Source organism: Dipteris shenzhenensis, chromosome 27 (genome assembly GCF_047967505.1).
Source record: "Dipteris shenzhenensis isolate YYH24624 ecotype China chromosome 27, Dip_SZ_1.0, whole genome shotgun sequence".
Taxonomy (NCBI): domain Eukaryota; kingdom Viridiplantae; phylum Streptophyta; class Polypodiopsida; order Gleicheniales; family Dipteridaceae; genus Dipteris; species Dipteris shenzhenensis.
Window position 1 is genome coordinate 31,819,696 of NC_141622.1, and position 13,915 is coordinate 31,833,610.

At 43.3% G+C, this 13,915-nt stretch overlaps 1 protein-coding gene across 1 annotated transcript in view; it reads right to left on the bottom strand.

Annotated features, from left to right (window-relative positions):
* The window catches only part of LOC147884169 (uncharacterized), a 33,468-nt gene that overhangs the window by 19,113 nt on the left and 440 nt on the right, over nucleotides 1–13,915 (bottom strand). The window contains exons 2-3 of the mRNA XM_087398747.1: nucleotides 3,231–3,283; nucleotides 2,823–2,990 (exon numbers count right to left, since the gene is read on the bottom strand). Of these exons, the coding sequence (XP_087254873.1) occupies nucleotides 2,823–2,990; nucleotides 3,231–3,283 (221 nt within the window). The remainder of the gene's footprint in view (nucleotides 1–2,822; nucleotides 2,991–3,230; nucleotides 3,284–13,915) is intronic.

Here is a 13,915-nt window from a genome sequence, read left to right on the forward strand (position 1 = left end):
CTATATATACATGTATATGCCTTCACCCAGCTCCAACTGAAGCATCTATAGGCTCTACAACTACCTTTTACAATAGCAACTACGATGGCCTCCTCACAGCGCTACATGAGCCTCATCAAACAAACAATGCCATAGAAAAGAGATACACAGCATTGACCGGCTGCACATTCCATGCACTCGACAGACACCCACGATGAGCAGCACAAATGACTCGTAGTCAGTCCAAACGGCACACTCCATAACTCCAACAATGAAACGAGTTCAACAGAGCAGCCCAGTAGCGACCTTCCATGAAAACAACTGCAAATGGGACTAGCAATCGTCATCGACCTCTCTGCTACAACCGGACAACCTCAACACAACCAGGAGTCCAACAATGAAACGAGTCTAGCAGAGCAGCCCAGTAGCAACCTTCCATGCAAACAACTGCAAATGGGACTAGTAGTCGTCATAGACCTCTCTGCTACAACCGGACAACCTCAACACAACAAGGACTCGCAAACAACTACTAGCAGTCATCATCGACCTCTCTGCTACAACCGGACAACCTCAACACAACCAGGAGTCCTGGTTGTGTTGAGGTTGTCCGGTTGTAGCAGAGAGGTGTATGACGACTGCTAGTCCCATTTGCAGTTGTTTGCATGGAAGGTCGCTACTGGGCTGCTCTGCTAGACTCGTTTCATTGTAAGAGTCATGGAGTGTATCACGTATACGTGTATCCATGTATACATGTATGTACATATATACATATATACATATATACATGACCATGTATATATGTATATATGTATATATGTACCTACATGTATACATGTATACATGGATACAGGTATACATGTATACATGTATACATGTATATATACATGTATGTATATACATACATGTATATCTATACATACATGTATATCTATACATACATGTATATATACATGTATCCATGTATACATGTATATATATACATACATGGATACATGTATATATACATGTACATATACATACATGTATACATGTATGTATACATGTATATATACATGTATACATACATGTATACATGTACATGGATACATGTATACATACATGTATACATATATATGTATACATGTATATATACATGTATATACATGTATCCATGTATATATACATGTATACATGTATATATACATGTATATACATGTATACATGGATACATGTATATATACATACATGTTATATGTATGTATATGTATATGTGTATACATGTATATATACATGTGTACATGCATACATGTATATACATATATACATGTATACATGGATACACGTATACGTGTATCCATGTATACATGTATACGTGTATCCATGTATACATGTATGTATACATGTATACATGTATGTACATATATACATATATACATATATACATGACCATGTATATATGTATATATGTATATATGTATATATGTACATACATGTATACATGTACCATGTATATATGTATATATGTACATACATGTATACATGTACCATGTATATATGTATATATGTATATATGTACATATATGTATACATGTATACATGGATACATGGATACATGTAACATGGATACACGTATACATGTATACATGTATATATGTATATATACATACATGTATACATATATGCATACATACATGTATACATACAGGTATACAGGTATACATGCATACATCCATGTATATATACATACAGGTATACATGTATACATACATGTATACATACATGTATATATACATGTATGTATATATACATACATGTTATATGTATGTATATGTATATGTATATGTATATACATGTATATATACATGTGTACATGTATACATGTATATACATATATACATGTATACATACATGTATACATGGATACATGTATACATGGATACACGTATACATGTATCCATGTATACATGTATACGTGTATCCATGTATACATGTATGTACATATATACATGACCATGTATATATGTATATATGTACATACATGTATACATGTACCATGTATATATGTATATATGTATATATCTACATACATGTATACATGTATACATGGATACAGGTATACATGTATACATGTATACATGGATACAGGTATACATCCATGTATACATGTATAGATACATGTATACGCATGAAGGCAAAGAAACCATCATCAAAGCGGGTGTCACAAAAGCAATGTGGTTCCTCTAGCAAGTCATATCCGAAACTCCCGAGGTCATTAAAATTCCCAAGGTCACTATATGGCACACACAGTGACCATCAAGCATGAAGGCAAAGAAACCATCATCAAGCGAGTGTCATCAAAGTAATCCAGTTCCTCTGGTGAGTGATATAGATCGTGGCCCCTAAGATTTTCGTCACAGCAATTCGATATCATATAGCGTCTGTATTTGGGCATTCATTTTCCAAATTTGACTGTGCAAAGAAGGGCTATATTACTTTCAGATCCAAGGAGACCAAGTCCATAGACATCACCAAAAATACAATATAAACTCGACTACTTTGGACTAGAACTCCTTGAGTCATCACCAACAGTTGCAACTTTGAGGACAGAATTCATTAGGGCAAGGATGGTTGTGATAAAGATACTTGTACTTACGGGGTGTTTGGAGAAAACATACTCTTCCTTTTGGACCTACTAATCTGCTCTCCATCCTGCTTCTCTGCCTTTTCTTTATTTCTTCCCCCTTTTTTGCTTCTCCTTCCATGCTATATCGTAACCTTTAAATCGGTTCCCCCTTTCACCTCCCTTGCATTCCATTCATGAATTTGCATATGCTAAACCACAATACTTGAAACTCAAAGCTTACCTGAATTAGATTTCTCTCTTTTCCCTTCAAGTGATGATCACTAATTCGAACATTTCTATTCCATGTTTTGGCTTCCTTCTCAGCTTCCGCTAAAATTCTCCTTTCAAACTCAAAATCAAACTGGAATGTACTATGTGGTACATCACCAGTTACAGGAAGCAACTGTGGCTACAAAATGGCAACAAAAGCCGAGAAAGTTGCTTGTCACCAAAGGAATATCATGACAGAACTATGGCAAGACAAAGGAAATTGCAACCTTGTGATTTTACATTTAAAACTATTCAGCTCTAACACAATTACTTCATCATTAGGGCCCTCTAAGTTGTTAATGAATTTCAATTATATTGCCTTTCTTTGGAAGGAGAATTTAAGATCCAATTTGAATGACCTCCATCGACTATGACATACCGGTGGTGCAACTTGATACTCTGGTTTTAAGGCAACTTTGATTCCGGCTCCAGCTGCATAGACAACAAAATAGCAGCCAGCTCAGCAGCCCACTCACCGAAAGAGACTTTACAATTGAAAACAAAATGTGCAAATAACGATTGACAGTTGAAATTTCCTGTACATGTAGGCTAATCCTTAGATACACAGGTTTCTTTAAACTCCCAAATATTACAACATTGCTCATAAAAGTAAGATTTATTTCTCAACAAGATCGAATTAACCTTTACAGACAATTGCTTACCATGCCCCTCTGAAGGACTGGTGTGATAATACTTACTTAAGGCACACCCCTTCAAGACATGAATAACCAATGTCCAACAAGCCCATGAAGGCATTCATCATACTGCAACAAATCCAAAGTTGACAGCCCAATGACAATCATGCCAATGAAGGGCCTTGCTAATCTCAAAACCCATAGGTTACAAGCACCACTAATAACTTTAAGAAGAAGATGAAGCTAGAAGCAATAACCCAAAAGCTCCAGAATAAGCAATCCATTGTGCCTAGAACTATCATCGTTCTCTTGGCAAGCAAAAAGGAATAGTGAGGCATAGTGAAGAAGTCTTTTGCCCTTGTCCCTAGATTCTGGACTTAGGGCTCTTCAAATCCGAGACCTCCCCGGGTCCGCAGAAAACCTCAAGGCAATACCTCCAGGCCAAGAGAGCCAGAAAGACAAGGCTTTGTAAATGGTTAGGCAAAGATTATATGATGCCCATAGATTCCCTCGAAGCCTCATGAAGGGCCCTCTTGTAGCCCTTTGCGCTGCCATTAGGCAGCTAGGCTGCTTCTCAAGAAGCCAATCAATTTAGGAGCGTCATACAGCACCTAGAACCCCCTAGAGTTTCCCCATTAGAGCTGCCCTTTTGCTTCCCCTTCTCCCTTCGACCCTGCATTCCTTCCCAGTTCCTAGTGGCGTAGAGCCCTGTGTACCTGGGCCGACACTCAGTTTTTTGCTTTCCTTGGTAACATAGGGACAATATGAACTTGACAAATCATATGCCGAATTCCCGATTATGCTCCAGTTCCTGGTACCGCTTGGTTGTAGAGGACGTCGATTCCATTCCCGGCAAGGTGATATTGGAGACCTTGAGAAAAGGGGGTTTCATCAGCACAAGTGGTGGTCACAGGACTACCAAGGCAGTGCCTATGCTCTAGGAACATCGCCAACCTGGCTGAGACCTGCCCTCAATTCTCCAACAGCCCTTCCATAAGCAAGGGTGTTGACAGTAGCCATCACCCCTCCGGGGGAAGACACAAATCCTTTGCAGGCCATTCCCCTAACGGAGGCGAGGGTTGGACCCACCCACTTCCCAGATGCACTCCTCAGCCCTGCTCAACAGGGCCAAGTATGCACCAAAGAATGCCAGGAGGAGAAGAGAAGGGGTAAGTATGCACCAAAGAATGCCAGGACGGGGGCTCAACGGAAATAGCACATTAGGGAGCACCTAGCAACAGAGCTTTCTGGAGCCAGTGATCAACAAGGCAAACTTCTGAGCAAAAAGTTCTTCGACACCATACGTCAAATGGTTTCAATGAATGAGACAGTTTTGGTCCCTCAGGAACCCACAGGTGTGGACACACACTTGCAGTTGGAGGAGCTAGCACCCGCCCCTCTCCCCAACCGTAGGACCCCCCCCCCGGCACCCAGATCCCTCTCTTGTCCCTCCTATCCCTAGACCACCAATCAGCAACTCCCTTACCCCCACCCTGTCACCTTGACTACCCATTCGCCCAACCACCTCACCCCCCTCCTTCCTTCCTCCCCTCTAAGCGAGGATTTGAATCAGCACATTTGTCTCTAAATGGATCTGGGCTCGACCTCATAGCTAATTGCTGGCCCAACGAATCGTCAAGGATAACCTCTCCAGATTGAAAAGGATTGGGGTCCACACCAGAGGCTGCAAAATTGAAACCCTAAAGATGACCAACTCTATTTCCAACCACCCAGGCAGGTTTTGTACTTGGATCTCCGCTGTATCTCAGTGTTCTCTGTCCTAGTTCTTACGTATACCTTTGTGAGACTAGAATATATCCAATCGTACAATTTCATATTTTTGTTGTTCTAAAGTCTAAAATCCCTAGTTCTTAAGTGACTTCTATCTACTTTTCCACCCATGCTGAAGTGATACAAAGTGGTCGTAGTATTCTGAGATATTTTTTGCATTAAAATGACTTGCGTTCATAGTTGGTGAATGCAAGGTCATTGGTCTCTTGTCATGTGCACGGATTGGTATCCGACGTGTACTGGGTACACAAGACTAGTTCAGGTAGCCTGGGGAGGCTTAGAGCTAGGCAGGCTTGATTCTCGGGTTGAGTGGCAAGGGTACGAACCAGTTAGAGGTCTTCGCTATTTTTGGCGCTTGGGGCCCGAGTCTATATAAGGGGCCCAGAGGTTCAGTTCTCAGAGGAGCCAATGGGAGCAAGTTTCATTCCCAGGTGCTAGGTCTGATTCTGGATTGAGTAGCGGACGCGCGCCTACATCATAGCGTAGCCCAAGGCCCAACAGCAGATCCCAGGCTTCACAGCGCCACCTGGTGGTATGGGACACCAGGCTGGTTAGGATCTGGTTGGGAGTTCGTACCAGTAGCTGAGCTCGTGGCTCGGAGGGAACATCTCCTGATTCGGGATCACATCTCGTAGATGTCATGGTTGGGTGGTGAGCAGCCTGCTCAGTTTCCTCACGTTGTGTGTGTTCTTGTGTTTGCTTGCAGATCAAAGGTTTCAGGAGTGCTGGGACGTGTCAGTTGGTATCAGAGCCAACTCCTGAGGTAGGAACTTCTGTTCCAAGAATTTTGGACGATTTGTTCCTCCAGGTATGCCCTAATTTCGAAATTCATGTTTATTACCCTGCACGTGCTTTATGGTTCAAGGTTAAGGGTGGCAGTTAGATGGTGGAAAGAAGGAAGGAGAGACAGACAGAAAAGGTGAGTTCGCAAGAAGCAAGGTTGAGGGGAAGAGAGGCCATGAGAAAGGTAGTCTGTAAGGGGAAGAGCTTGGGAGCAGTTCGTTAGTTGTAGAAGTTGGCGCAGGAAAGTAGTAGGAGCGAGTTTCAGAATAAAAGCAGAGAGCAAGGACGTGATGGAAGGCCGCGGGCAACCTTCAAGATGAGAGTTAGGGAGTAGGTATTGATGGCTGGAGTGAGGATGGAGGTGCGCAATAGATGACAGTCTCGAGGGACTGGTTGGGATGCGAATCAGGCAGGGGAAAGCTGCGTCCAAATTAGGCTTGGAAAGCTTAAAAAAAGCAAAAGCCCTACCAAAAGTAGGGGACTGTTTTTTTTGGCGTGCAAGAGCTGCGTCCAAATTAGGCTTGGACAGCTTAAAAAAGCAAAAGCCCTACCAAAAGTAGGGGTCTGTTTTATTTTTGGCCTGCAGGCTGCTATAAGCCTGCAGTGAGGCGCTCTTTGCTCAGGCAGCCATCTCGCCTGCTCTATCCGCAGTCCATGAGTGCGCATAGCCAACCCTCCACCCGCCCTCACCTAGTACCACCCGTTAGCTCAGGCTGCTATCTCGCACTTCTGAGTTTGGAACAGCCCTTCTCTCCTACCCTTCTAGTTCGCCACCTTGCTGCTCCTCTGCTTCAACACTCTCCCCTCTAACGAAATCTCCAGGCAGATCGTTGTTTGCTGCCTGCTTGGGGATTCTGTTTTCTCTGCTGCCCCCTCCTTTCCTCACGACTCTCTCTCCTTTCCCTTTGGCCTTCCGAGCTCCTTCACAACACATCCTTTATGGCTGATTCTGTAGACCCTGAGCTTGCGATGGGAGACCAGGATTTGAACTACCATGTGGAGGATGACCAGGGTCTCTACGATGATCTGATTACGAAGAAGGCCTTCTGGTGAATTCACCACTACTCTTGATGGAAAGTTTGAGCAAGTTAATACGAATCAAACGGGGTTGACACAGCAACTCCAAGGGATTTAGACTACACTCACACTTTTGACTAGCACTGTTCAGGCGCTCACGCATGTGGATGCCATGGCTTCAGTGTTAGGTCCGAACATCACTCCAGATCCTTTTCCCGAAGACCAGAAGTCGCGTACCAAGGAGGTTGTTGACACTTGGTTGCACAAGTGGCAAGTACACTTCCAGTTTCACCCTTATCCAGATGACAAGAAAATACAGCTTGCAGCCGGGTTTATGTCAGGAAAGGCTTTATTGTGGTGGAAGGAACTCCAACCCAAGCCTGCAACATGGATAGAATTCGAAGGGGTCTTCAGGAAAGAGTTTTTGAAGGAGGAGGAGGAAGATTACGATATCGTAGGCAAGCTCAAAGCCCTCGATATGTCCAAGCTGAATTTGACTTTTGAGGTTTATCTTCGGAGGTTTCGGGATTTGCAGACCAAAGCTACAAAGATGGATCCAGTGACCTTGTTAGGTTTCTTTGTGGATGGTTTGCCTGATTCCTACAAGTTATAGATCAAGAACAACAAAAGTACCATGCTGCAAGAGGCCATGAATTACGTGCGTATTTATGATGATACCATGGCCAGTGCAAAGGAAACCACAGTTGCCAACATGGGTGGGAAGAACAAGAGGAAGTTCTTCCAGTCTACCACTGGTACCGGGCAGACGAAGTCTATAGACAATGCCTCCAAGAATCATTTTACTCACGCAAAGAATGGTCGTGCCCGTTTCCTTCGTACCTTGAAGCTAAAGAAGGAAGGGCATTGCTTCTTCTGCGAGGAGCGGGGCCACACTAAGAATGATTGTCCTAAGCGCAAGAACCAGAAGCAAGCGCCGGGACCGAAGCTCCAAGCGGGTCCAGGTACCAAAGCTAAGGGAGCTAATCAAGTTTCGATGACAGGTATTTCTGTAAATGTCATTACCTGCCCACTTTCTTGTAATTGCACTTTTAATACTTCGTTATTTGGTTCCCATGATCTTTTCCGAGTTTATGGAGAAGTTAGGGACCAAAGAGTTTACATTCTCTTTGACCCGGGCAGCTCTCACAACTTTGTTAATTACAAACTTGTGCAGAAGATGGGGCTGTCCACGTAACCTAGCGATCACACCTATGAGGTGCACCTTCCAGCTGGGAAGCAGTTTTGGGATCGCAAGATTGAAGCCCTTTCTATCCAGATTCAAGAATACACAGCGGCTCTTACGTGCTATGTCGTGGACTTGTTAATCGGAATAGAGTGGTTTAAAACCCACGATATTCGGATTGGATGGAAGGACCATACTCTTTCTTTTTTGGATAAGGACACCCAATTTTGTATTCAGTGTGATAACATTCCCTCTTCTCAGGGACCTATTGTATCCGCGATGCAGCTTCGGAATATATTAAACACTTCTCATTATGATGTCTATCAGTGTGTTTTGATTCCGCTTTCTTCATTTGTTGTCTCTGTTAATAACAAGAATGATTTAAGTGTTTTTGAACACCGTGAATTGAGACCGTTGTTAGATGATTTCATGAATGTATTCCCTGCTCAACTGACGGAAGGTTTACCTCCAGAACGAGCAGTAGATCATCGCATAGACTTAGTACTTGGGGCTCAACCTATTAGTGTTCCACCTTATAGGATGAGCCAGCTTGAGGAGGATGAGTTAGCTTCACAGCTACAGGATTATTTGAATATGGGCTATATTCGCCCAAGTAAATCACCTTGGGGAGCACCTGTCCTCTTAAGAAAGAAGAAAGATTCTACATGGAGAATGTGTATAGATTATAAACGATTGAATAAAGTGACAATTAAGAATCAATACCCTCTACCTCGTTCCGATGATCTAATGGACCGTTTGGTCCGGAGCGAAGCATTTCACTAAGATTGATTTACGTACGGGTTATCACCAAATCCGTATCTATGCTAAACACATAGATAGAACCGCATTCCGAACTAGGTGTGGCCACTACGAGTTTCTTGTATTACCTTTTGGTTTGACCAATGCTCCTTCCACCTTCCAATAAATGATGAACGATTTGTTCCGAGATTTTCTAGGCAAATTCGTTGTTGTGTTCTTAGATGACATCTTGGTATATATCCAGACACTAGAGGATCACATGAGACACCTCCGGATTGTCTTAGTTATTCTAAGACAGCATAAGCTCTATGCCAAGATGAGTAAATGTGACTTCTTTATGAAGGAGATCATTTACTGAGGACACAAGATTTCTTCTGAAGGTATTAGCATTGATCTGGATCATATCCAGAAGGTTTTAGAATGGCCTATCCCTCAGACTGTGAAACAACTTCGTTCTTTCCTAGGATTTACGGTATTTCTACGAAAATCTATGCGTGATTATTCACACATCACGGCACCCCTAACAAACATATTGAAAGGTCATGGAAGTCTACCCAGCTGACCTCTTGGAATGATGCATTGAACAAGGCTTTTGAAACCTTGAAGTTAACTATCAAGGAAGCATCCGTTCTTGCATTACCCGATCCTACCCGGCCGATGCGAGTGATTTTGCGATTGGGGCAGCTTTATTCCAAGAGGGCAGAGCTGTAGCTTTTGAGAGTAAGAAGCTAGACGACACCCAATATCGCTGGCCCACACTAGAAAAAGAACTCTACGCAGTCGTGTATGCACTGAAGGTTTGGAGACACTACTTGTATGGTTCGAAGTTTCTTGTATTAACCGATCATCAGTCAATCAAGTATGTGTGTGATGGGTCTGACTTGAGGGACGAAAAGCTAGATGGGCAAAATTAATGCAAGATTTTGATTTTGATTTTGGGTTCATTGAATAGTGTGGCGGATGCCTTAAGTCAAGTAAAGTTTGTAAATGCTATGTCATTTACGGAAATATCCTCATACCTAATTCAATCCTTGAGAGGGCTTTGCGCAACTGATAGTCATTTCAGTTCTTATTGGCAGAAAGTCCAGGATGAAAGCTCCATGGTTGACCAAGACTCAGGGATTGTGCCCCCTACGGTACAGGCGGCGGGAGGTCAGTGGATGATTAGGAACGGCTTGCTGTTCCGGAATGGAAAGATTTGCGTGCCAGATGTTCTGGAACTTCAATCCAAGACTCTCTAGGAGTGTCATGATGCTCCTAGTGCTGGACATCCGGGTATACATCGGACTCTGTCTCTGGTGAAGCATACCTTTTATTGGCCTAAGATGCGTGCATTTATTGAAAACTGTGGTAGGTTGCCGGGTTTGTCAGGTTACTAAGGCAGAACGCCTTAGAAGCGCACGTTTATTACAACCATTGCAGATTCCAGGTAATAAATAGAAAAGTATTTCCATGGATTTTATTACTGGTTTGCCTTGAACGGGTCTGACAAAAATGGCTAGATTCTTACCTACTCGAACAACTATTTCAGCTGTTCAGCTGGCTCACGAGTTTGTGGACCACTTGTTTAAGCTGTATGGTTTGCCCTCTGACAGAGTCAGTGACAGAGACTCAAAGTTTACAAGTAACTTTTGGACACCCTGGTTTTTGAGAAGTTAGAAACTACTCTAAGTATGAGTTCCTCAGATCATGCGCAATCCAATGGCAGTACAGAGAAGGTCAACCAATTGGTTGAAGATATGCTTCGGGCATATGTTTCTAAGAGACAGTCTTCATGGGAAGATTATCTACCTATGATAGAATTTGCTTATAACAGTGCAAAGCATTCGAGTACTGGTTACAGTCCTTTTATGCTTATGTATGGGTTTCAACCTAAGTCACCAGTTATGGTTGGGTTAAAAGGAATCCAAAATGATGCTACAAAGACCTTCTTGCTAGACATGCACGAAATGTTGCAGTTTGCCAAGGAGTCTATTAGGAGTGCCCAAGATCGTAACAGATTTTATGCTAATAGACATCGTTCACCCAGAGAGTTCTCTGAAGGAACAATGGTATATTTACGAATTCTCAAGGAATCCAAGAGCCTAAGTACTGGTTTGGTTATCCCCCAGATACTGTGGTCCGTTCAAGGTTATTAAAAGAATTGGACCAATTGCATATCGACTAGAATTGCATCCTGATGTTAAAGTACATCCACTATTTCATGTCAGTAGACTGAAAGAAGTATTGGGTGCGGATGATCAACTTGTTTCTCCTCAAGAAATAATAGAAGTTACAGATTTGACTTTTATTCCACACGAACCTGAGTGTATTCTTGAATTTTGTGAAAGACAGATTCGTAATAGAACTATCACGGAATACAAGATCAAGTGGAAGGATCGTGTTGAGGAGGATGCAACATGGGAGACATTACAGAACCTCCAGAGGACATTCTCGGGTTTTTTAGCGAACTCAGGAGTGAGTTCTTAGAGGAGGGGAAGTATGTCATGTGCACGGATTGGTATCCGACGTGTACTGGGTACACAAGACTAGCTCAGGTAGCCTGGGGAGGCTTAGAGCTAGGCAGGCTTGATTCACGGGTTGAGTGGCAAGGGTACGAACCAGTTAGAGATCTTCGCTATTTTTGGCGCTTGGGGCCCGAGTCTATATAAGGGGCCCAGAGGTTCAGTTCTCAAAGGAGCCGATGGGAGCAAGTTTCATTCCCAAGTGCTAGGTCTATTCCTGGATTGAGTCGCGGACGCGCGCCTGCATCATAGCGTAGCCCAAGGCCCAGCAGCAGATCCCAGGCTTCACAGCCACCTGGTGGTATGGGACACCAGGCTGGTTAGGATCTGGTTGGGAGTTCGTGCCAGTAGCTCAGCTCGTGGCTCGGAGGGGACATCTCTTGATTCCGGATCACATCTCATAGATGTCATGGTTGGGTGGTGAGCAGCCTGCTCAGTTTCCTCACGTTGTGTGTGTTCTTGTGTTTGCTTACAGATCAGAGGTTTCAGGAGTGCTGGGACGTGTCATCTGTCTACATGTAGGCTGAGCAAGAGTCAAGTGTACGTGTATTTTCCAACAATTGGGCCATGGAATGGCTGCTGCGAGAGCAGTCATCTGGCTGCAATGCACCCGATCTGGCTGCCATAAAGTAGTACAAGATGCTGGCCATGTGGGCTGCAAATCCACGCATTGGAGGGCTTTATAGGGCAGGTATGCCCTAGAGAAAGACCAGACCAAGGGCCTGCACCGGCCGCCTGGGAGTTGGGTCAGCTCGGCCTGTTTGTAGTCGGCAGCCTGGACCAGATCCGATCGGGAAAAGGGCCCAGGGGTTGGCTGTAGTCTGTCTGGAAGAAAGGACTGACTGCCAGACATAGGATAAGTCCCTCAGAAATCTATTGTGCCACTTGACTTTTCTGATAAAGCTCATCACTTCTTTCACATTCCTTGGTGCTTTGGTGCCTTGAATAGCTTCCACGTTTTGGGATCAATGGGCATTCCATCCACAGAGGATATTCCCAAGTAGTATCCTGCTCTGGACTACAAATGTGCATTTTTCTCGATTTAAGCTCAATCTAACCGTCCAGCACTTATTGTACAAAGTTGGAGGTGTTGAACGTGCTCAATATTTTTATTGAACACACTAAAATCATCCAAACGACCGGATAACACGTCTAAAATATGGTGTAAACACTTTCTAAGATCCAAGATTGAAATGTCAGAGGTGCATTTTTTAATCTAAAACTCATGACATTGCTTGCAGACACTACCCACTCAGTTATGAAGGCCATTTTGTCTTTGTCCTCTTCAGCCATCTGAATTTGGTTATGCCCACTAAAGCCCTCCACCACTATTGCCTTCTGTTCCCAAAAACCCGAACCGCTCAACATCTCTGCCACATCTCATCCCATCTCCACAAGCTTTACCCCACAAACTCTTGCTATGTGACTAGCATCGTCAAAATACCAATCCAAGTTAGCTCATCTCAGTTCCTTCTTCAATCGGGCTGCAGATAGATTTTGAGGAAACATGACACCTCCGAATCATTCACAGAAAATTTCCGTCTCTGCAGAAGGTGCGGATGACCCTAACTCTCCCATTATGGCACAGTTTCCTTCCTTTGACAAGCCAAGTGAATTTACACGACTTTGGTCAAGTGGCAATCATAGTTGATGTGCCAACGCATTGGGACTAGAATGAAATTAAAACTTACTAGTGTCTCGTCCTGGCAGGTGGCTCTGCTCTAAAATTTACTGTGCCACAAAGGCAACAATCTAGAGAATAATGCAATGCCCGCCCAGTTCTGACTAATTCATACGTACGAACAGTTGGTGATGTGTGTGCTCTTGGAAGGAAAGATATAACCTAAGGTGGGCTACTTTCTCCAACTTAGATTTGTGAATCTAGTTGTGGTCAAACAGAACTTGCAGACTTCCAAGAGTTTTTGTTTGTCCTACTTTGTACCTACCATAGATTCACAAGGGGTCAAGTGCGTACCGTGGCACCCAGTGCCGTTTACTTGGAGGGTTGCATTGCGAACTCTCTCTCTCCCTCTCTCTCTCTCTCTCTCTCTCACAAAAGGGCCTTTCATACGTTCCTTTCAACGAGACCCCTTCCGTCAAGAACGTTTTTTTCTCAGGTGGCTAAAACTTTGGAGTTTCACTAGATCGCTCCAGATGCCGACACGGGCGTTATTTTAAGATGGAACTTTTGTATGAGAGGGTGTGTCTTCCCAGAATCAGAAAAATATTGATCTAATTCTGACCAATAATTTTTTAATCCAAGGATCTCATCACATATGTTTAAATCTCCATAACCTTCCAACTGAAACTACTCTGAAAGCATAGAACTTATGGAAAAATCGTTTTCCTAACCATGCAAAGTGACAAAGGAAATCGTGGCATGTGAATGGAA